This window comes from Coloeus monedula (genome assembly GCF_965178545.1).
Source record: "Coloeus monedula genome assembly, chromosome: 3".
Taxonomy (NCBI): Eukaryota; Metazoa; Chordata; class Aves; order Passeriformes; family Corvidae; genus Coloeus; species Coloeus monedula.
The window spans coordinates 104495811-104521617 of NC_138783.1; the positions used below are offsets into that span (position 1 = coordinate 104495811).

General features: G+C 38.0%; 1 protein-coding gene across 2 annotated transcripts in view; it reads right to left on the reverse strand.

Moving 5' to 3' along the window:
- SH3KBP1 (SH3 domain containing kinase binding protein 1) overlaps window positions 1-25807 on the reverse strand; it is a 213199-nt gene that overhangs the window by 47707 nt on the left and 139685 nt on the right. For both annotated transcript variants that reach the window (XM_082279426.1, XM_082279425.1), the window contains 2 exons: window positions 14104-14179; window positions 4620-4714 (listed from right to left, as the gene is read on the reverse strand). In XM_082279426.1, coding sequence (XP_082135552.1) covers window positions 4620-4714; window positions 14104-14179 — 171 coding nt within the window. The remainder of the gene's footprint in view (window positions 1-4619; window positions 4715-14103; window positions 14180-25807) is intronic.

Here is a 25807-nt window from a genome sequence, read left to right on the forward strand (position 1 = left end):
CAGCAAAATCACCTTATAAACTCAGAATTAGCAGAATTGCCCCTGATATCAGTACTGTCCACTGCTACTCTCATAATAAGGGTTCAGGTGAGGATATCCTTCTGTTGCTTTCAGCTTTTCAAACCTGCAATAATTTTTGAAGCAGGTAATTTTATTTATCCAGACCATTTTCATTCCTGGGAACAAAGTGATCTTTACTGCCTAGAGCTCAGGTAGATTGATGCACTGCAATGAAATCTTCCACATCCCTGCAAACAAAACTGCTTTTGAATGAGTGCACAGCTTCCAGTGTGTGCTTGATGTATTTGCTTTGAAATTATGTAGCATTTCTATTGGTTCCTCACACAGGTCGTTTTCTGTGTGCCAGTGAAGTCTTCAGAATCCTATGCATTTTGTCATAATTTATCAAAGCTATTAATAAATTTGTAGAAAAGTAGCTCTAGTAGCTATGTCTAAGAGGGCTAGAATAAAAAGTCCTGTAAAATTTTCATGATGACAGTTGAAAATGTCACATGAATCTTCTGCTGCTTAGAAGAAACTATATTTATTACAAATACAATCTCCAAAATGAATATTTGAGCATGATAAAAGACCTGTTTGCCACTCTCTTTCAGCTGCAGGGTGTAGTCATTACCAGTGTTCTTGCCCATACCCAAATGCTGTCAGGAGTATTTTGAAGACATTAAAAAAAGTTACCTAAAGGACATAAATGTTTGACAATACAAAAATAACCTACAGTGTCAATCTCATGGCCTCTTGCCATTCACAATTTTCATCTTATGAACATATCTAATCATCAAAATGCACAACCATCACCTTAACTGTACAAGTAAAATTACTGTATTTTGCTTTTTATTCTCTTTCTTTCACAGATGTATTTTTCTTAGACTCCTTTTCTGCAAAGCAAAGGCACCAGGTCTATTAGTTTATTGCTTGAAGTTCCTACTTTCTGTTACAATTCTGAGCAATATTTTTGGGTCTTTTAAAATATTCTGCATGAAGGTATTAAAGGACTACCATTTGCCCACTTTTATTCCCACTTATTAATAAATAAAAGCTTTTCTAGGTATTTACAAGGGTATTTGCCTCACTGGGGAAAAGAACGAAAGAAAAACCTTTTCCAGAAATTTTTGGAATAGATGTATGTGAAGTTTCTGCTTTTCTTCAGTCTTTTAGGTACATTTTAACCTATGAGGAAACAACTAAGATATGTTTGGACTCTATCTCATAGTGTATATTTTCCAAATAATTGGCAATTATTTTTGGTTATCAGTTTTGCATAATGCCATCCTTCACCCTATATCTCCCCAAATACATGCCATTCTGACCTGTAAATGATCAGCCTCTACTGACTCTCTGCAGTGCTTAAATGAACCTTTCCAGCACATTCTCCATGTGATTAGGGAGGTCATTTGTGATTCAGCAAATCTGTTCAAAGTATTCTTTGGCTATTTCAAAGAAACCTCAGATAATCAAATTCTCTTATCACAGAGACCTATAGGGAAGTTCTGACCAGCTTGTGATTCAAAATCTCAACATCCATCAAAACAGAGTAGAACTTAAATAGATTTGCAAAAGCCATGACAAAAAAACCACATTGGTTGGCTCTTTATATTTGGTAGATATTTTATGACCTTGATTTTATGATGTTGACAAAGGGACTTTTATAAGTAATTCAACTGAATAAAAGAGAGAAATCTGCTATACTCTTATCCCTTTTATCTGTGGGGCACTGTTAAAATGGTGATTTTGAATTCTGCATTTACTGATTCTACACCTTTCCACAAAATTAGGTCTTAGCATTTTAAGATGAATATCAGACCAACAGCTTCCTCCCACACCCACTGTCACACATGTGTGCACTTGTACACAGCCTCTGGTAGTAGCTTCCCATTTAGCTCATTTGAGCCATCCCCTTTTTGTCTTAGCACCTAACAAGTGCTATCTCAGCTTTGCACTTTTAGATTATTATAATGCATTTTACATTATTTTCATGAGATTTCTCTCCCATTCTTCTGTCACTCACTCATTACTTCAGCCACTCCCACACATTCTCACCAATGCTGCTGTTTTCAATTAAATGCAAATTTAGCATGAGTTAAAATTATGAGCCTTCAACACTCCTATGGATCTAACTGTGGGAAAACAGATTAGTCTAGTGACAGACTTTCTATGCTGGGAATCTGTATCACTTTTTGGTTTTAGTGATTTCAACAAAATACATTCTTTTACGGTAATGCATCTGTGGTTGATACCCGTCTGTTTTCCTTAAAAGTACCAATCTTCTCTCTTTGGGGCTAGATAATTGGGAAGAATAAATGCTGTCTAATGCTTTCCAGCAAAGAAAGCAAAACCTGCAAAACAATTTATTACAAATAAATTAAAACAAACTCTGTAATCTGATAGCAAAGCAAAGCTATGATAATAGCTTCTGAAGCATTCCATATGTTTCTATTTGATGCCTCTTAGCATGGCTCACTAGCTGGTCATGTAAGTGTGGTGATTTGAACTCCAGATAACTCTCTAGCAGAAGCCATTAGTGGGCAGAAAGGCGAGGCTCACTTTGTTATTGTTGACTAAAAGAAAAACGACAACAGACATCTGTTTCAGAAGATCTGGACTAAAATAAAGTTACTGTATTATGTGGTAGAGCATAAAGGAGACCCCACTGTTTTCAAAACTCTACAGCAAAGACCCTGAAGCCACATAGCCTGAATTTTATTTTTTAAACTATGTGTTAAAAACAGATGAAGAAACCCCACAAGTCTGACTGCAATGAGGTCTGCAAAGCACAAAAGGATGTGCAAAGTGACTGCTTGTTAAGCACTGTTTCTTCAGTGGCTCAGATCAGTTCAGACACCGAATAAAAAGGCATCCATAGAGAAACATCAGGCTTTTGTGCATTGAGATCCCCCGCTCTCTAGAGGTGTGGGTTTATATAAGTGTTCATAGATGTGACATGACACAGAAAAAGAGAAGAAAATTAAATAAAATGTCTGCAATGGCTTGTTATCACCAGGCTGGAGAGTAGAAGGACAGGGCTAGCAATAGCATATTTACTGTTCCAAACTATTCTCTCTGTGTGGTTTGGAGAACTGATCAATATGATCAAATCATCAGCTAGTTATTATAAAAGACAAGTATCCTTCCACTGTGGGGGCAGAGGCAGACGAAAGAAGAAAATTGGAAAAAGCAAGAAAATGAAATCTCACATTGAAACCTCAGTAATGTAATTGTCTTTTATCTATGCTTGCTGATGAACACAGCTCCACCCAGAGACCAGCCATCTCAGGGAATTAAATCAGCCTGGTCAATAAAGCATAAAGTAGACAGGAGCAACATCTTAAAAGCCATTTTCATGATCAGAAACACTGTTAAATACTCACATGAGAACGTTCTAAATCAGGCAAAGCTAAACAGCTCTACAAATAAGCTAAACAAAAGTCAGTGAGGGCAAGTCACTAAAGGATATTTAATGTACACAATTAACTTTTACATTTGCAGTTTCTCTTCCTACCAAATGTCTGATTACTTTTCTTTGCTTACATGCATATTGTTCAGGACAAAGATTATGTCCTCTAGGATTGAAAATAGCTTAGTTTGTGGCAAACACTGCCTCAGACGTATTTCCCAAGATTTTGGATTTTTTTCACCCAGTGCCAAATTGTTCAGTCAAGTAACAATTTCTTATGAAACTTATCAATTATAGAAATCATTATTTTCTTTCATATAAGCACAAACAAAAGCAGAAGTATCATGTACATTGTTATGATTCATCTTCCTCATGGAAAATCCACAGCCTTTTCTAGTTTATAGATTTTTTTCCCACAAATATTTATGTCCAGGAATCAAAAACTTTTGAACAGACTGTAAAATCTTCAAACAGGAGCAGGAAATTAAGTGCACCTAAATTATAATCTGTTCTTTGTAACATGGTTCACAGCTCTTCTAAAAGAAAACCAGCTGTTTACTCAGCATCTCACCCTATGGCTTTTGAAGATTTAGTATAAATCCTGGCACTGGTTTTTCATTTCTAATCTTGAATAATTTAACGTAATTTTAAAGAAAAAACACAGATCTAAAATTATTTATTTTCTGTTCTATCACGTTTTTCTACTTTACCGGAGTGTTAAGGGTGGCTACATTTTAAATGTTTAGTTCAGTAAGTTAATTTAGGCACATTATCTCAATCTAACCCAAAAATCTAATTCACAATTCCTGCAACAAAAATAACTCAGACACCTAAGAGAGATATTCAAAGCTCCTGCTTTCTTGAATCTTCCAGTTTATTCTCTAAGCCATTATGTTTGTAACAGGGATTAATTTACAATTTATGTCGAGCTGCCAGCAGATTCAAATTAAAATTAATTGTATAACTTTGTAGACTCAAGAGTACACATTGGCTGTTCTTTGCTTAACATTCATTATCAGGGTAAGGCTCTAAAGCACAAGAGGAAGGGAGATATAGAGCTCTGAAGTCTGTGTAATGCTTCACTGTCACACTAGTATAGGTTTAGCAACAACACTGTCAAAGGCACAAATACTAATTTTATGGCAATTAAATGATGTCAATTTAAAAAACTGTATCACTGCTTGTAGGAGAAAAATATTGCTTTTACCTTACTGATAAGTGTGACAACATCACCTTCCCGGATTGTGAGTTCATCATCGTTCTGTGCTTCATAGGGAAATATCACTTTGCAATACTCCTTGTCTGAAAGGAAGAACATTCACTGTGATAAATTATCACTTTAAAACAACTGCTTATTCAAGGCTGAATAATCTTCATAAAATATTCCATTAGTGTCTCTTTGTGCTGCCTTATTTCCTTGCCATCTTTCTCTTTGTATTTTAGACCTTCATAAACAATATGAAATATTTAAACAACTGCACACTGATAAGCATTCCCACACACGTCATCCAGGGAGTCTGCTCTGTAGCCCCTAGAACCATTATCTCAAATGAAATTGCTCCAGACAGCAACCTGCCACAAACTCTTTCCCTTAGAGTAAGCCTATATCTGACACTTACTTCAGTAGTTCCACTGCTATGGCCTCCCACCAGATGGCATAAACTGGAAGCATAAAGGACCCAGTAGGCTGACATGGTTTATATCTATCCTCTTGTGTGCAAGAACACAGGTATTTCTGAATCTATAACGATGGTACAACAATAAATAATACCTTAATAAATGTTAATGCATTAATAACTAAACCACCTGTACACTCAGAGTAAGTGTTTTGAGTATTACTCTAAAGTTTCCTCAACCCTTTTTCCTTTACCGTCTATAAATAAGGGCATCATCTCAACTTTCATCTGGAAAATACAGAAGCCAGCACTCCTACTCAGAAATCATAAAAAGCAGTTGTCATGAAAAGCAGTTACTTACATGTTGCTGTGCAACAGATGAGTATGTCAATGTGCCTTACAAATAAAAAGGAAATATGTTTTACAGCTGTTGAACTACGCATAAAAATACGTGATAGTCTAAGACAGCAGGTCTGAAAGGACCAAGTAAACTACTCTACTGTTTGTAGAAGGGCGTGTGACTTTGTAGAAAGGGTCACTTTAAATGTCTCAGTTTTGATGAACTCTATGTCCAGCCAACTCCCATATTAGACGCAGAGAAGTACTGGCAGGTCACAGAAATACAAATTAACTTGAAATAACAGGACTTATTCTTTTATACTTACTATAAAGAGAACCTGAGTTACCACACTTTTGGGTATCTGACGCTCCACCGGGGGATCAGTTCAGCTGCCCAGACACCAAGTGCCGTTTCAGACACTCGTGGGTATGTAAGACACCTGCATAGTTGGCAGATATGATGCAGAACCTATGGAAGTGTCAGGTTCCTCTTGTCTAACAGCTGGAGGCAAGTCAAAACAAAATACCCTGGGGGTACACAGTTCCAGATGCAGGCTACTGATTTCAGCCCCTGGGCTTTGGCCTTATGTCTAAATTTAGATTCAGGCACCTGATGTTAGAAACCAACCAGGTCTGTGCACCACAGTCAGAGGAGATCAAGTCACTAAAATGAGTGAAACCTTGAGAGCCACTCCTGACTCCAAGAGCAGACACCTACATTTGGTCAGCTGAACCACGATTTGAACTCCCTGGATAGCAGTGACAGATCTCCAGTGGGACTCCCCCAAAGTCCAGATACCAAACTCACATGATTATAACCCAGACTTAGGGCTCTGACACAGAAGCTGTGTCCCAACTTCTAAAGTTTAGTGAGAGGAACATCAGCCCTAAAGAAGCAGCCCAGACGCATACATGTGAAGGTTTGCTCTCTGTAAGCACCATCAGCCTGAGAAATTAAATAGTACTAGTAGGGAAGAGGAAGGCTCTTATTCAGTTCACACACCAGCACTCAGAAACAGCACAAATTTTATGTGTTGTTGGTTCAAGCAAACAAGAACTTCTTAGGCTTCACAGATTTATTTTTCTGAACACAAATGTTTGAATTTATCCATGACCATTATAGTTGATTTTCTGGCCATGTCCTGTATTAGGTCTGGCTGAGATGGAATCAATTTTCTTCACAGCAGCCCACATGGTGCTGTATTTTGGATCTGTGACTAAAACTGCACTGGTAACACACCAGTGTTTTGGCTATTGCCCAGCATACCTACACAGCTTTCTTCTTTTTCCTATTCCTTTTATTTCCTATTCCCAAGTAGGCCAGGGGTGGGCAAGAAGCTGAAGGGGACACAGCAGCTGACCCAAGCGGAGTAAAGGGATATTCTCTGCCATATGGCCTCCTGCTCAGCAATAAAGATGGGTGGGCTTTGGGGGATGTTGGTCTAGGAGGTTTCCATTCCTTGGAGACTGGCTGGACATTGATCCACTGTAGGTGGTGAATTGATCTACTGAATGGTGGTTGCCTTTATGTTGCCTCTTTTTTTTCCTCTGTAATTTTTTTATCAAATTGTCTTTATTAATGAGTTTTCTTGCTTTTGCTTGCCCTGCTCTCTCCCTTATAGGGAGCAAGTGGCTGGGTGGAGCATAGCTGCTGGCTGGGGTCAACTCACCACACCTCCTCTGATGTCTCTGAAGAAACAAAATTCAGATGAAGAAAATGAACACAATTTATGAGGGAAAAGAAGTGAGCAAGGAAAAAAAAATCCTTTTCCCTGTTCTGAAAACAGAGAACACTTTGAAATAGACATTTGGTGACTTTTCCAAACCACTGGGCATGGGAGAACCACTAGGTCACAACTCAGATTCAGAGGATGAAAGGGGTGTCTAACTGCTGCTTTACTGCATTCTGAAGAAGGATTGGGATGGGTATTTGTGGACTTAGCAAGGATATTCCACCTGTTCACTGCCTTGTCTTTGAGACAGTATAGCAACATTTTATGTAAAAGCTGGTAGAAAGCTGACACACACTAGCTTAGGTGGATGCAAAGCAGCATGCAGTTAAATATGAGATTTAGCACATTTTACACTTCAGTGTCATGCTACCTTAAATCACCATCATGAGGTTTTTTTCCTATTCTGAGTTTATCCACACTCCAAAAAGCAGCTATGCTAAATAATAGATTCAGTGAATTAGTCCAGAGTTGATGTAGATGTAATACTGCACTAAAGAAGCTGAGTGCTGCACACTCAGGCAACTCTCTAGTTACTGGAAGCAGGCTGAGCATTTCTTTTTTGGGATACAGAACAGAAGCCAGGCTGGATTCTCAGAGGTAAACAACACCTGAGCCCAAGAAGGATCATTCCTGAACATCCATTTGCAGATACATACACTCTTCCTCCATTCAGTAACAGCATCAGCTCAAGGTTAAGTGAGAAGTCAAGCACAAAGTACTGCTGAACAACTGCAAACAGCCATACAGCATCACTGACAGGATGTCTGCAGTGCAGCTTCTGCTCAAGGCGTGGATGAATCCCATGTGTTTCAGGTTAAAGAATGCTTTGAATTTCAAGTGTCCAGAGGGCTCAGGTGCCCTGAGTCCTGTAACAGGTAAGCCTCCCTCAGGTCTCGCTTGCTATTTGAAGACTGGGTATTTGAGTTGTCTTTCAAGATGAAGACCCTGATAGACACAAGTGGAGAGAGGGCTGTGGCGTCAGCATCTGAAAACCAGCTGATAATCAGGAAGTTCTCTCTAGCAAACAGCTACACATCTTCTCCTTCTAGTTTTGATGTCAAAAACTTTGTTGTCCCATGACCTGTCCACTCTCCCCACCAAACTCTTAAACTTATCTTTTCTTAAAAAAAAATCCAAATAGCAGCAAAACAAGGAATTAAACTATAGAAAAAAATGTCAAAAATCAACCAAATGATTATGTCGTTCATAAAGAGGCAGGAAACAATCTTGCGAGAGGCACAGCAGGGGGCTGGGGGGAGGCTCATGGCCCCTGTGTGCTCTGAACGCTGGCACAGGAGCACAGAGTGAAGGAACAGCCACGGGAAAAAAATATGATTTATGTGCAGTGAAAGTCTGGACTTCTTGAGTACAATTCAGACACACATACACTAAATCACTGGACCCATTGGATCATGCTGCAACAGAGATCTCAACATCACAGATGGGTAAGGAACAATGTAAGCAACTGGACAAAGTCAGCTTTTGACCTTCTCCTAAGGGATAGGTAGACCAACACAATTTAAGCAAGCAAAAAAAAAGCCAACAGAACTCAAAATAATATGAACCTTTAAAATCAGATTAATGAAAGCAGAGAAAAATCTAATAAGCTATGTCACATCGATACTAAAATTGTCCTTACTCAGCGGGGCACAATACTGCAGGAGGATGTAGAAGCACTTAATGTCAACAGTTATGTTTAGATAGGAAGGAAGAAAAGATAAAAGGAAAAACCAATTTCAGACACAGCATTGTATAGACCACACTGGAATTTGCTGAATTTGAGATTTTCCAAATGAGAAAAAAAAAGAACAGAAAAGTACTAAAAGTCAAAATAATATATCCTATTGTATGCCTGGCAAATAAACTTAAGCCAAATTAAAACTTCAAACTAAGATACCAATACTAAGTATCTCTCAGCTGTAGATGATAAATCTCATTTTTACATTTGACACCCAAAGCTGGGTTTATACATCACAGACAGTTCTTCCAGAAGACTCTTTTTCTCCTCCTGACCTGATAAAATTGTATCTGCTAATAAACCCTTAACAGCAGATATCTTGGGAACAGTAAGGGAGGAGAAAAGATGATAGTCATGAGCTTTTCAGTCCTATTTTATCAATTCAGCAGTACTTTACTCTGTCAGACCACAGTCTCTTACTGCAAACTCACAGCTCCTCCCAGCTATGGGCAATGGGCACTGCTCAAGGAACTGAGTGAATGGATAAACCTAAAGAGAATGAGATGTTTTATGGTGGTAGTTAGCACGTATCCTTCTGCAACACTGTCTGTCCCCAAGTTGAAAACATGGCCTTTTTGATGCAGTCTCAACCTCCTAAAAAATCACTGCCTCCAGAGGGAGAAAAATAGCAAGGGGTCGCCTTCCTAGAGAACACAGCTGCTTCATTACCCAGGCCATTGCAAGGACAGTATTTCACTGACAATTCAGTGGCTCAATATGTATTTACAACTGCAGTGTAAAGAACTGATGTCAATCTACAGACCTGCTATGTGACTTGGGGTCCTGCAGTAGTACAGCAGGTAAATTCATTTGTTTGTATTTTGGGAGACTGGTTAAATATTATACTGTTCCAACCAGATCTGAGCAAACTCCATTTTTCTGTATCAGTGAACCCTGTTTCACTTCAAAAGCATGACTCTTCTGTTTGTTCTCCTGCCACACTCTTAGGATGAGCTGAGACCTTCAAGAAGGCAGTCCACAGACAAACATTCATTCAAGCTTAAATTTCAAAGGGGACAGTGACTCTGGAATTTGTTTTTCCTCTTAGGGCAGGATGACACAACGTCTTCCTTTTACTTTTATTGTCGCTTCTTTGTATCATTAATTTTTGAGGCTTAAATATTTCCCCATCAGCAAAGTCTAAATCATACAGCAACCAATATGGACAGAAACAGTAATAGTAAGAAAACAAGCAGAATTAAGGTAGTATTCCTTGAACTTAAATTTCCTCTCTTTGACTATGACTCATAAAATGTTTCTGAAATGGAAAAAACCACACAAAATCTAGTGAAAAATTAAACAATTATAACCAAAACCACAAATCAGATGAAAAAAATTCAAACACTATACTCAGCAGAATTTAGTTTTACTATTAACTGCTACACTCAAGACTCATAAATAGATTGCACTAATAAATATTTTCACAGAACTTAGTAAGATGCAAACTGTCAAAACACCACCTTATTAAACAAAAAATAGAAACACAAGTAACTATGCTCCTATTAATATATATTTAGCTATTCCTTATACTTTCTACATCATGCAAAAAGATGAATTATTTGCTATGATCTTGGTACTCCTATGCAATAGCTTAACACAAATTCTAAATAGTGAGTGGAATAATCAAATTAAGTGCTGTGGTCAATGAACTTTGTGACTTATTGCCTTTGCTATTTTGTTGTCTGCTTATTTATATTCCATTAGTGCAGTCTCAGTAATCTGCAATAACCCTCAGATGTTGTGCATGGTTTTGCTTTGCTGAATTTTAGAATCCAACAGAGCTACTTCAAAACTTACATTTATTTTCTACAACATATCCTTGTCACCACAAGCCACTCATACTAAATGTAAGATATTTTATAGAAAACAATACATCTCACCCCAAAAACCGGATTGCAAACACCCATGCATTAATGTGCCATCCCATCTACATAAGAGAGATGGAACTTCAAGAGCAGAATACCCCTTAAAATCTAGGAACCCACAAATCTAAACCAAACAGCTCTCCCCTCTCCTCTTCAAAGATGCATTCCCTCATTCGTGAAAGGTTAGTGATGTTTTCCAAGGGATCACTCAAACCCTGTAAGGATTTGTGCTTTCACTGTGCTTTTCCTTTGAGCAAAAAGTCCTCTTTGGCCCTGAAGAGTCACCTCTTTATCTCCCAGAATCTTAACTCCGTTTTTAGGGAGATTTACATAGCACATTGTTGGGAGATGCACCTCAGAGAACACACACCTCTGCCTTTTGCTTCAGGCAACTCACCCCATTGCAGAGCTTAGCCCATATTGCATGTTCCGAGAGCAGATGGCACATCAAGTGCCTCACTGCTGATCACTGCCCTATCACGTCAGAAAAGCTATGGAAAAAAAGTAGACTGGAATCAAGGTGTGAGAAGAGTCAGCAACCATCACTTCAAGCTGAAATCCCATGGGCAGAGAGGGAAAATGCTGCTGGTACCTGTTTCTTCTCTCAGCTGGCTCTTTCTCAATACAACTGCATTTTTTTGTCCAGTTGGCACTAAGGAATAACATCATCAGTCATGGAATGAAACGAGGAAAATGAAAAACTGGATTATTCCTCTCCCAACATAACCACTGTCTTGCTTGCAGCATTTATTCATTCATTCCGAGAGTAATCCCAAGGAAATCTAAATCGCGTATCTGAAAGGTCCCTCTCCATACTGAGCTTAGCCTATGGATCTTCTGCTCCTTGGAGAATGGCACAGTATCTGTTTTGTTCAGCAGTTAAAGACTCCAAGAAAGACTGGGACACTACCATCCCAGGCAAAAGTGAAAGAACTTGAGGTCCAAGGTGGAATACTTTTGTGCTGAACACTGCAACTGGAACATTGACCAGTTTTCTGAGATTGCAAACTTCCCTGGACTGAATGTTTTTTCAAGATTGTTTGTGGTAAAAAGCAAAGATTGAATTTTGGAGAAATGACAAATACTAGACAGATTATAGTCCTATGCCTGAGTCTGATCATACTCCTCATTTCTGACTATCAGACATTAACTTTTTAATGCAAAAAATATTCCTCTGCCTATATTAAAAACCAAACCAGACTGAAGTAAGTATCATTTGCACTGAAAGGTTTTTCAATTTAAGTGAAGTACAACTTCAACTGAATGAAATGTATCTTCAGTGATGTCATTTGAGGCTAAGACAATTATATATAATTACATTACATCAGACCTTCCTATAGATGTGCTTCTCTTTCCCAAGCATGAATAGAGATGCCAAGAATTCTACTGAGGCCCCAGAGATTACAGGAAAGATAAAATAATAAATAATGAAGTTTAGTTAAAATTCCACAAGATACTGTGCAAGTAGCCCACCCTTCTCACCAGCTCTGGCAAAATGTATGTAGAATGAAGACAGCAACTGAAGAAGAAGGATATTTCTGGCCAAAAAGGCATATTCAAGGGAAATAACAAAGAGGTGAAAGAAGGACTATCCAGAGCCCAAAAGTATTGATGGAAAAGTGCCTCTGTCAGCCAGAGCTCAATAGATCACTCTAGAAGATACAGTTTTCTAACCATTGGTCAGAAGGTTTCCACAACCAGTTTACAGATATGCAAGTTTGAACCTCCCATAGTCTGGGATGGGATTTAGTGAGCAGCTTCAGAAGTATGAAGTCAGAAGTATGAGCTGATGTGGAAAAGCTGGCTTCCCACACAAGGATTAATGCTGCAGGTGGGAAAGCCCCTGGACCACCCCTTCTGATGGCACCTGCACTGATATCAGCTTGACCTGCTCAACCTGCAGGTTAGCAAAGGTAATTCCAAAACACCTTCAGGAGCCCTGGTCTGCATTACCAGTTCACAAATTTTTCAGTATTTCAAGTTCTCACTTCCTCAGGGCAATTGAGATCTTGCAGTATTTCCAATTAGAGCCTGCTGGCACAGTGGAACAAGATAAGAGGATGTAGTGAGTCAATAATTGCGGCGGAGCTAATGGACAACAACTCACTAAAAGCTGTTTTAAGCTGCTTTTGCAACTCTGAGCTGAAAACTTGTACAAACCAGGTTGTAACCACACACTTTTCTCAGACAGACCCTGTTCTGCTGATCCAGGTGCTTTCCTACATATGTCTGTATGTGATTCAGTTCTGAGACAAAATGTTATCTGCTAACTATCTAAAAGAATAAACACACCAGGGAAGAAGGACTCTGCAAGACTTTAAAAAATCAACTCTGTTATATTCAGCTTCTTTTCTAAGGTATGGCTATGTTCTCTTCCCTCTTGTTCTTTCCTACCAGAATCTGTAACATTTAGTTGTAACTATATAAATAAAATCAAAAGATGGGGAATATATGTTATTTGGTAAGCTAGTTACATATGCCTCCCTAGAACAGCACAGAGGCATACCTGAAAGATTTAATCATTACTCTTTGATTACTAAGCACTGAAATGATGAAAAAAGAACTGAAGGTCAGAGAATCAGGGAACAGTTTGGGATGGAAAGAAACTTTAACATCATCTAGTCCCAATGCCTCCTGCCATGGGAAAGGACACCTTCCACTAGACCAGGTTGCCCATCCAACCCAGCCTTGAACACTGCCAGGGATGGGGCAACCACAGCTTCTCTGGACAATCTGTTCCAGTACCTCACTACACTCACAGTAACAAATTTCTTTCTAACATCTAATCTAAACCTGCCATCTCTCAGTTTAAAGACATTTTCCCTTGTTCTGTCACTACATTCCCTTGTAAAAATTCACTCTCCAGCTTTCCTGTAGGTCCCCTACACATACTGGGAGGCTGCTGAGAGGTCTCCCCAGATCCTACTCTTCTGATTTCCCATCTAAACTATACCATGCCTACAGTTGATTTCTGCTATAAAAAGAAATAGAAATAAAATTATTAAAATCATTAAAAGCAAAAGAGGAAAAAGGCAAGGGCATTCGCAATGAGAGAAACTTTTCTATGACCTACCCACAAGTTATAACCTGAATTTGGATCTTATTCAACTCTGATTAATTCCAAAGTATCCTCAAGGCTGAAAGTTGATCACATAATTTAATTTGATTTTTGGTGGCAGAAACCTCAATGTAGGGTCACCAGAGCAAAAACAATTCAGAGGATTCTGTGAAACAAAGCATTCTGTACAGGTACCACCTACTCAAGGTTTATCTTAAACACATCTATCTGCATCTTCACTTTTTATATATACAGGACACTCTTTTAACTGAAACAAGAGAAAAGTGTTCAGCTTGCTTTTAATAGCACGAAGTGCAAAAAAGAAAAACCTATGAAACCTACTTTTTGTTCTGCTGTCCACTTCTATTTTTGTTGTCTCCTGAGTTGCTGTGGCTGGAGGTAATTTCTTCCCAACACTCTGAAAAAAAATAATTATTCTTCTTTAAAATTTGCAGGTTTAGTTAAAAGTTGGACAACATAAAAAATAATAATGGAAATACAAAATATAGGAGTACAAAAAAGACAGTAAAGAAAAACAGGAAAATTATAAACTATACTTATGTTTGTTACTGGGGATAGATTTTCTCTAAAATTATAAAGAATTCATAAAAATGTGATCCTCCAATTTCCCTTTAATAATGTTTACTACTATTTTTAAACGATAACCTCTTAACACTTCCCTGAGTTTCAGGGAAGACTCACAGAAGCTTCACTGGTAGATTGAATATTAAGCAACTGATGAAATTACTTTGGGAAAGATGCTATTCAGCAAAGCTGAAAGAAGCAGCAGGGAGGAACCCCCTTGATTTGTGTTTATACAAGGAGTATTCATTTCAGTCATTCTAGATTGAGTGTGATTTTTATATTGACAAGATCTCCTTCCTATTTATTATTTTTTATTTATTTTTAGCAAAACCAACTATTTTACAGTGGATTACAATAATAAGCAATAACCAGCTTCAGACAGGTAAGCTGCAACAGTGAAAAAATTCTATCTGCCCCCACTAAAACAAAATAAAATCAGTGGTATTCAACTTTATGTATCTTCTCCTATTACTACATGCATGCTATCCCCTCTGTCTCTCAGTCTGTCTCCTTATGAAGAAAGTTTTCTATCCATAAAATCCCAGCAATGTGTAGATGAGAAAATAAGTGTAATTATTTCTGAAAATCCCTAGCTGTCATTCAACTTCCTTTCCTGACAAGGTCTGCATAAACACCACAAAGCCTTCTCCATGCTCCCATGACCTCCTGAGTAAAAGCTTAGAGACCAGAGTGCTAAGATTTAGTCTTGGAAGTACTGAGTACCATAAGGACCATAGGGAAAACACTGGTCAATATAAGAAGCAATGGGAGTACAGTTCTTTAAGTAGCTGAAAAATTCCAAGGTGCATAAAGAATACTGATAGTTCCATGTTAATAATATGCAATAATGTGTCAAACTGTATCTATGAAAAGGACTAAAATAAGCACGGATTTCAGGCTGGTAAAAAGAGCACCTAGGGAGGAAAGATAGTGTGCACAGGATAGTAATCAAATCCATGTTGACAGCAAGGCGAACTACGAATTGCAACACCCAAAAGCATCCTGTTGCAACTTAATTTGCAGGTGGAAGCAGGAACTCCTGACCTTCTGATGAGCTTATAACTCTACTCAGAATCCAGAGTTTGTAAACTGCTGGGGAAGAGAGATAAACAACAAAACTCTACCTGGGGAAGAGAGATAAACAACAAAACTCTACAGAACTTCCCAAATTCTTTTCTGAGGTGGGAATGAGAGATAAGAAGCATTAAGTGAAGCAGTGATGAGGGAGGTAACAGAAAAATAGATGACAGATGTCTGCAAATCAGGAGAGGGCAAAACTAAGAAAAGTGCATGACCCGGTTGTGCTAGAGGAGTTTAAAGTCAAGAAGGATGATGATAAATCTGAGTGAGTTCAATCTGCAAAGCAGTGAAAATTGTACTAAAAGAGATATACTGAAGAATTTGAAGATACCAGGCATTTGCATTTACACAGATAAAAGTACAGAATACCTTCAAGATGAAAGCAAGACTGGGAAGGCAGCTTCTGCTTCAGAGGCAAACAGGGCAGTTGAAGATAGCTGCACATCACAGTCCATGCTCAGTCAGGATCAAACCTTTATTCACAGTTCTGCCTCATGAAATTGTTTGGAAAATGACAAGAGCAGATACTCTAAACTGCACTGCTATTTGGCTCATAAAGACATGCTCACTAAAGGAATATAAAAACCCTTTAATTTAGGGGAGGTTTTGTTTTTTTAAAAAGATTAAATTGTTATGCAAGACCAATTAATTAAAGAAAATAATTTGGTAATTGCTTTACCATACATGAATCATTGATTTTATGCCATGAAACCAAACATCATATAAACCCACAACAGGCTAAAATTTAACAAGCTACAAATCACAACAAAAGAATCATGGGCAAAAAGAAAGATATTTGTGTATCCTAGTGGAAAATCCATTATGCAAAGTAATTTCCTAATGTATAAAAGCAGATGCACGAGCAATGCTTGAAAACATTAATTCATCTGTACATTCAGAATGAATGCCTGTGCAGGTGATAAATAAGTATTGGGAACCAACTGACTCATTGTGAACAGAAAAGGGAATACTATCCAAACAAGGCTTCTCTTTTATTAGGAGCTAGGAGGCATAATTCAAATAATTTTAATGACGTTTGCATAGAACCCACTCCAGTGAGAAGGGATACCTGAATTTGTTGTGGGACAGGGAGAGGAGAAGACAAGTGGAACTGCTGTTCTTTAATTGTGAGGGGACTGCACTCTAGGATTTCTAGGGGTAAAACAAGTATCAATGACAGGAAAAAGGAATAAAAATTGACACATCATGCAAATGTGGTTTCAGGTGGATCTGCACTGCCAAGGTGTTTTACTCCTCCTGTAAAATGGTCCTAAAGGAGGTGGATTTTTAAAAATTATTATTTATTTATGCTTCCAATTGGTCTACATTTGCATGGAAAATGTGTTACCACTTTCTGAAAACACCTCCATGAAACTTAATATAGTACTAATTCGTTCATTAGGAAAAACCCAAGATAAACTTACCTCACTCTAAGAGAGTGAATCCTCTGTGATCTGGTAAGTCTGATGGTTTTGCTTTAATAGGCTAAAACCTCAAGTATAACTGAGATTTGTGTGCTGGGAGTCCCAGACCAAACAATATTATCACAGTTACCAATTTTTCTGACAAGAAAACAAAAATGGGAGACAGTGACATCTCCCATATAAGCTAGAAACTTTCCTGCTGTCTCTCCAGCTGTTCTATGTCACTCATACTCCCATACAGGTCAAATATCTACCAAATTTATTAATGATAAGAAGGACAAAGCAAGCCCAACTTAAATTCTTGCTGATCCAACACACATCTGCATGACGTAGACTTTTCTTTTCAAAAACAGTTACTATAGGATATTTTGGTGTATTCTTCAGTTGAAGGCCCAGTGTAATTTATCAAAACCTTTACTTCTAAAAAAAGCAAACATAGGAGCAAAGAACACTCAATAGGTTGAACTGAAGATTTCAAGATAATTTTTTCTCCTCCTCTGTTCTTTCTTTACATAAGAAGATGGTCCAAGCCCTTCTAGACACATTGATCTATGCTACAAAACACTGATATCCAACTCCAGCTTTGCTGTTAGTCTTTTACCAAATTCATTCCTACCTATCAGGTTCAGTATTCCTTAGAAGGAAGCACATCTTACCCCATTGGAACACAGGCACAAAACAAGATTTAGAACTTGAGGGATTTTTTGGGCATTTAGACATTCCAAATCCAAGAACAGGATCCTCAACCCTGTCAGCAGCTCCTGACATCTCCCAGCACAAACTGTTTCACTCCATTTACCTAAACCTATCAAGTTGTCAATTTTATCAATTAAAAGTCAAATGCAGCATGAACCAGAATGCCCATAATGGCACCTCCCAGCAGTGTCCTAAACACCAGGCTGCAAAGACAAGCGAAGTTCTGCATTTTCTCTCTAAAGCTGTATATCTTGGATTCTTGGCTGCAGAATGGTTTCATCACCAGCCTTTGTGTCATTTTGTGCCTTTGTATCTCTAGCCTGGTGGTACACACTCCTGAAGACTACTGTTTCAGTTTCCATCTATCCTCCTCCAGCATACTGATTATCATAAATCTCTTTTCTAGATGGTGGCAGTGAGCCTTGTTCCACTTACATTTCTCTGTAGATATCACTCTGACTTGCAAGAAAAACATGGTGGAAACACTTTGACTCCAAGCCTAGGCTGACTCCCAACACAACACAATATTGTCAACAAAACAGGCAGAATCTCAATCCCACTATTTCTGTAAAGCGAGCATAATCCTGATAAGTGAATCCTAAAGACAAAAAGGGATGAAGTGCCCTCTTGCTGCAGAAACAGCTGATAAAAGCATGAATAATCACCATGATTTGATGTACAGATAGTCAGAGGGACGAGACAGATTTAGCAGCAAGCTGGCAGTATTAATGTTTGGGTTAATGAAGCCAATGGAAGGACAGTCCAGCAGCACTAAATAACCAGTTCTGTGAGCCCTGATGGCATTTTGGTACACTGCAAATCCATATCACTGCAAACCACTTTACTCTGACACTGAATTAACAGTGACTGCAAAAATGGTTGAGGTGGCACACAAAGTCAGTTAAATGAGGTCATGGTACAATGTCAATGGTCTCATTTTATTTCATTTATATATTTTGTCTCAACTGCAATCCCTGTAACAGCAGGGAACAACAGAAGAGAAGCAGAACATGCAATGAACAGTATACCCGTGAGTTTTCTCACCTAAAGGTACTATGGCCCTTCCCTACAACTATTGACACCTTACCAGAGTTTCTTCCTTTGGGATATTTTAGCATTGTACTTCAGGGTTTTCTGTTGTGGTTGAAAACTGACTTGTCTATTCACTTTTGTTATTCAGGTCTAGTGTCTCTAGAACATTTAATCTGAAAATTTAAATAGAATTGAAAAGTGCTCAGATAGGACCATACAGAAGATTGTTAGAGTTCTTTGCACCAAAGTAACATACATATCCATTGAGGCTCCTTTAACAATATAGGCTTCTTGAAGCAACAGCTTATTTACTGAGGAATAAGGAAAAAAAGATTTACTCAACATCATCATTTATTCTGCAAAGTGTATTGAGGCCTTTATCCTAGATAAAATATTTTGGAACTGCTACCTGGAATATATATGAAGATATTCTTAAGGAATACAGCAGACATTAAAGAATTCATAAAAAGGGGCTGTATGAGCTGGAAACATTAAGCTTAACATAGTTTGTCAGTCTGAATAGTGAAAATGCAACAATGTACACTGGTGCTTTATACAGGAAGGAAAAGACAGTTACATATCTTTTGAACTTTCAGAATTTCAGAAAACCTCAATGACTAGGTCTGGGGAAAAAATGTGTCATGTTTCTCTGACCACAATACTTCCTCTTAACATGCAACTAGTATATTTAGATGTGGTTTATATGCATGAGAATTTTCTAATATATAGGTTTATATGCAAATCCAAGGTCACTATTAGTGAGAGTATAAAAGGTGTGTTCTTCAATGTACCTTTATACTCCATTTTGTAACTGAGAACATTTGTTCACAAAGAAGCAGAAATGGTTATTAGAGTCTTCCAGCTCTGGATTACCATGAGCATAAACAAATTTCTCACTATGTTAATGCTGGTGTTGTGAGGGGGCAGACAAATTAATTTTTTTTCTAATGTGCTTCAGGTACTTAAGGAATGTCACCAAGTCCTCTATCTATCCTATCTGTTCTGCCTTAAAATCTAAAAAGTAAAAAAGAAAAAAGAAAAAAAAAAGAGAAAAAAGAAAAAAGAAAAGGAAAAAAAAGAGAAAAAAGAAAAAAGAAAAGAAAAAAAGAGACCTAAAATATAAAAAGCCCAAAGACTTTCAGATGTCAAAATCCTCTCACTCTGTCAGAAACAGAGTAAGAGAAATATCCAAGATTTCATTTTTTTTCCCATACCACCAACATTCAGCTCCACATAAAATTCTTTCTGTGACAGCATGATCAGTATTGCTATCCTGAGGTTTCCCAAAAGGACAGCGTTAACATTTTCCTGAAGGGTCACCACATGGGACTTCAAAGAGGGTAATTTTAAGAAACGTTTATAGAGAAAACAAAAATCCTTGAGGAAAAGTTCAGCTAAGCACCTGTCTACACATTTGATTGCCTCAGTCCTCTACAGTAGCTTCTTCCTCTGTAACTACTTTCTTCACAGCTTTGCTTTGGTAGAAATACTATCCATGTGCTCCTAAACAACAATTACTTGTATTTTTTAATAACAGCCAGATAGGTACATCTGCCCAATGCACTCCCAGCTAATATAGAGAGACTCAGTTGCCCAAACATTTATACTGACACCATCTCAGAGGAAATTCCCACCACAATGCAGGGTAATTTCCTTAAGACTAGGTTAGGTGGATGAATGGGACAGGTAACAAGTGTTCATCAAGTCCTCAGGCTATCACAAGCACAGGCAAGCAAAATCGTTTTTACCCTTCTGCTCAGTTTATTCTGAGTGTGAGAAGAGAGACAGGATGTCTCATAATTACTTGCTGTGAGCAAGAGAGAGGGAACAGTCTGGTCACTGCCTGGGCCCACCCCACCAACCATGGCCAGGTCCCCTTGGGTGTGAATTCCAGCCACCACTCCTCCCTTCTGTTGTGACATTAACATATCTGCAAGGAGAGAGGGCACTGACCCATGTTCCAAAGTATTGCAGAAGGGAAGAAATTTAAAAAGCGGTTTCAATGCTGTCTCCTTCACTAAACAGCTGCACAAAGATTTGGGCTAAACTGAGGCAGGAAAATTTATGGTCATGGGGTAAGGTACAACTCTCAGTTGCAGCACTTATTGATACCATCTTACTTATGCCAGGCTCCTCTGGAAAGCATGGTGAGCCTCTCACAGTGTGCTTTAGTAACTCCTGGAGCCAGCACATCACAATTTGGCCATGCTCAGGGCAAAACAAGGAAAGGTTGCATAAGTGCTTGCTGGGGATTAAAATAAGTTTAGCTATCAAATATTAGAAGCTAATTGCATAGATTTAAGTTTGATTGTAACTCACTTACAGCTTAGCACAAATGAGCCCTGCTCAAACCTGGTGCAGGTGAACTTCCTTTGTCAGTATGGCTGGCTCAGCAGGGGAAGAAAAAAAGACTGGATACCTTCACACAAGGGCTGAGACCCTGGAGGGCCTCAAGCTGGAAGATAAGAGTGGTCAATGGCCTGCCCATATGGATAAAGAATCCAATGAGGTACTGGAAGACCCCAGATGATAAATCACCACTGGACCAAGATGCGCACGTAGGCACGTGAAGATCTTTGCAGACTGCGGGGGTATAATGGCCAGGGACTTCTTTGTTCAGGGTCCCTCTCCAGAGGCACCCAGCTTCAGCTGAAATAAACCAGCTCTGCCTCAAACCCAAGGTCCAAACTCTTCTTTAGTGGTTCTTTACGTCATTCAGAAGTTGAAACATGAACGTCACTCAGCTCTAAATAATAGGTGATGCTTCCATAAAGAATGCGCCCCCTAAGCACAGCATCAGATGTAGCACACACCCAGAGAGCTTTTTAGTGGAATTCTTGGTAAATATTCCACAGAATGCAGACAACAAAGCAGTTAAAGTATTTTAAACTTCATATTACAGTTTCTTTTCACATAGTCAAACCGTATTTTCTTCCATTGGACAACCTGGAAAAGGCATATTTTCACACTTAGTCCATATTCCAGCAGATTAAAGTGCAGTTTTTCCAACTGATGTCTATATTAGAGGACACTTGGACTTGCATGAACATAGGCCTTCTGATTTATAGCATATCTTTGTAAAGAAATAAGTCCTTTTTTTGAATTTTGGAAAAGATTTTACCTGTGAAGGGCTTTACCCTTCTGCAGCAAGGTTGCAAACCCCTGCATTTAGATGCTGTGAAAGGCGTATGAACTGCTGGCATCTTAATTCTCTTTGTCTAGACAAAATCAACAATCTCTAAATTAAGGGTGTTCCTCCAAATAAACATCCTGTTGTTGCAAAGCAAAAGACTGAAGCCTTCATCCCACTGGAGCTCCTTGGAAATGAACACAATTTCAGCCATCAGCATGACTCTTACCACAGTAAACAAGTTTATACGAAGCAGACAAAGTCAAGAGTCATGAAGTGGAGGCCCTATAAATGCTCATGTACATCAGTCCACCAGGAACTGGCTACAACACCACCAGTGCTTTAGAGGGAAGCAACACTCAGGTAGTCAACAAGTATATGCTGCTTGAATGTTAAAGGCTTTTGGAATTAGCATGAATATGCAGAAAGACTAAAGGTATATGGGGGAAAAATGCTTTCTAGTGTTCAATTCAGAAGTTACAAAATAACTTGAATACAAAAGGAAGAAAAAAAGGGGGCAAGGATAGAAATAGCATGTCAGTCTAAATCCTTCTACAATACCCATTGCAGAGAATGGTAACCAGGTTGTGATTACATTACACCACACTCAGTTCACTTGGTGCCCTAGAAATACAGCGCTGATTGTCAGAGCATCTTACAATTACTGTATCTGTCATCCACTGTCACGGCCCTGGAATCCAAGCAGACAAGCAAGCAAGCAAGTAAAGAAAGCAAAGGAAACAGAACAGAGGTCCCCAGACAAGGGAAATTTTAGAATAAACCAGGATTTTTCTGGGGGTTTTTTTTTGATTCATCACTGGTGTTTATTCCTCTGATATAATTATTTCCTTACAGTTGAAAAGAAGAAGCAAAACTACCTCTACTCACTGGTTAAAATGCTTAAAGTACATCAAGCCTAAGAATAAGTGCTTTGACTACTTAAGGAATAGTCACATTTGTTTTGATTAAAAGCAATTTTATTTTTCAAAATAACTGTAACTTCTGAAATATTTAATAAAAGAAGTTACTGGTGTTTTACTTAATTACATCAAAAAGTATTTGAAAAGCACATAAAGGGAAGTCCTTGAAAATCACTTACTGGACAGACAAGGAATTATTTATGTGATTCTCAATGTTTGTGGCAAAATAAAGACAAAATCAGAAGCCTGTATTACCTTTGGCATACCACTGAGAAGGATTATATACAGAAGAAAAGGGAGGGAGAAAGGAAGGCCAGGATGATTCAATCAGCATGTGTTGACACTCCCTATTGGCTCAGAGTCTGTTACTCCAAAACTAAAGATGAGAGTAAGTTCTTTGGAAGATTTTCCAGGTGTGGATTTTCTTTAGGAGAAGGCACTAGGTCCTGCAATTAAACTTATTTTATGCTATTGCTTTTATCTTATATGAATAAAATTTTATCTATTGAATATGTTATTCACAATTACTATTATTTTAGTGGTTATTAGCATGATTTCTTGCTTAGCCACTGAAAAGGTAAGAAATCCTAAAATTTAGGGTTTCATACTGCCTCTTGCTGTGTTGTGACTACATGCGCCTCACAGTTTACATGTAATCTGCTTATACTCTTAGTACAGTGACATTCAGCTGGTTTTGTACCTGAGATGTAAAAAGACAAGATTGAGTGTTCTGATGTAGTTATTCAAGATGGAGTTAATTTCATTCAAACATCAACTGTGATGTTGATGCCAGTCACTGCAGGCTTCCTTTTTGTCACTGGAGGTAAAACAGTCCTTTTAGCATGTAATTCATGTTTGGGATAAAGAAAGCTCCTGTCCTAATAATGATTTTTAGTCTACAGACTGTGAAGAAAGACTGCTTGTTGTCTAAAAGCAACACCACAGACACCTAAATTCAATCACCAGAATCCTGCTATAGTTGCTAGTAGCCAGCTAATCTATGTAAAGATCTGTCCTTATCTATCTATCTGCATCTGTATATTTATAGATAAGCAATAAATATATAAATCCGGCTACCTAATAAGTAAATAATTAAATAGTGATGTTACAACATACAGTGTTGTCTTTATAAGGGTCATGTATGATCTTTACTATGTTGCATGGCCAACTGACAGCAATTTTCAATAAAATACAAAAATAAAAAAGTTGCTGGTTCTGGCTCCTGAAGAAGATTGAAATTGTAACCTCAATGCAAACTCAAAACTAAACTGATATTACAATGAGTTTACTGTTCATCCTTTTAAAAAAAAATTAACTTGCATAAGTAACTTGTCAAAGGACAGGAAACGAAGAGTAGGATTTCATCATGGTGACCAGTGGAGTTGTTCAGGGATCTAGATCAAGGATCTTGTTTTTCACATCTTCACAGATGACCCACCAAAGGGGAAAGACAGAAACTAAGTTCAGAGAGAAAATCAATGACACATTCGGAGGAAAAATGGTATCTTAAGACAGAAATGGCAGGCTTTGAAACCTATAGTTGCCAATACTTTGGAAAGCAATAAAGAGCAATGGAAAGTGCTCTCAAAATGCTGCATAAATCCATCCCAACACCTTGGTGATCGTGTGCGGTGCTCACCTCCTTTTGCCCTCACACATAAACCACCTGAGTTCCCAAAGGAACTGAAAAAGACAGAAAGCCACCAAGAATGATAAAACATGTGGAACAGATCCCTCATTCTGGGAAAAAACAGATATACACAGGCGACATAAGTCTGTAAAAATCAGGAGAGGAGATAGGGAGGAGTCACTCATTAACTCTTCCAGTAATAAGAATTAAGGACTCACTCATCTCTTCCAGTAATAAGAATTAAGGACTCACTCATCTCTTCCAGTAATAAGAATTAAGAGCCATCAGATGAAACTGGCAGGTACCACATTCAAAACAAACAAAGGGAGCTAACTCCTTCCCACACCATGTGATCTAGCAGACTGGAACTCTTTCACAGGAACTACAGGTACTAAAATGTTACATACAATGAAAATGTGACTGCTTGATTTGCCGAGAAACAAAAATCCCTTATGGTTATTAATGCAAATTTTAAAATGATCAGGGGCTGTTAAGACTCTCTGCAGGAATTTCTTTGTATGTGCAACCTGTTCTCACAGTCTTCCCCAGGCTTCTGCTATGGACCTCTTGTGGAGGCACAACATGAGCCCAGGCACAGTCCTGATCTGAACTACAGATGTCCCAGGATCTTCCAATTTCCAAGAAATATTACTCTTTAAAATATGGAAATGGAATATTGAATACAGTACTCTTCAGAAAGTAAATTTAAATAAAGCAAGGTGACATAAAACCAAAGTGATAACTCAAGGGAAACTTCAAAGCATTACTCCAACTCCTATCAGCCCCCAAATATTGTCAAACACACTAAGTTCTTCAGTTAAAAAGAAGCAAAATCATAGACAGAACAAAGATATATGGAGAAAATGAGAAAAGTCTTTAAAATTATACAGTCCTGTATTATATATTATATAATTAAATAATTAATATATATTACATAATTAAAATTATATAGTTCTCTGCAGAAGACTACAGAAATTTTCAATGGAAAAAATTCAAAACTAAGGAATACTTTATGGTATGTATATAAGTCTACTTTCCTGGGCCATCTTTTATAGTTGCCACAGAAGTGAAAAACCCAGTATCAAGCTAAAAGATTATAAAAATCAAATACTGGATTGACAGTCAGCTATTGCAATGAAAAAGACAAATCCACAGTACAGAAATACATATTTACATTTTCTGTTTAGCCACCTCAATCATGACATGTAAGGTGGATTATGTCCATCACAACTCTACCAAGTGAAACCCTTGTATTTGAAACTTACTAACCTCCTGAATAAATTCTGATTTATTTCCAGTCAAGTTGTCTGGAAAGGCTTTGACTGTCACCACCTTTTTCTGAGAAACTGCTAGAGATTCAAGACATCTTGAGATGCACAATATTTCAGAGTATGAATACAAACCGTTCCCTCAGTGATGAAATTGATGTTTACATGGAACTGTAACTGTTTGTATGGCCCACATTCATGTAATTTATATTTCTGCATTTAAAAGGATCTCAAACCTTCATAGTGGGGAAGATTTCTAATTAAAGAGACTGCTTCACAGA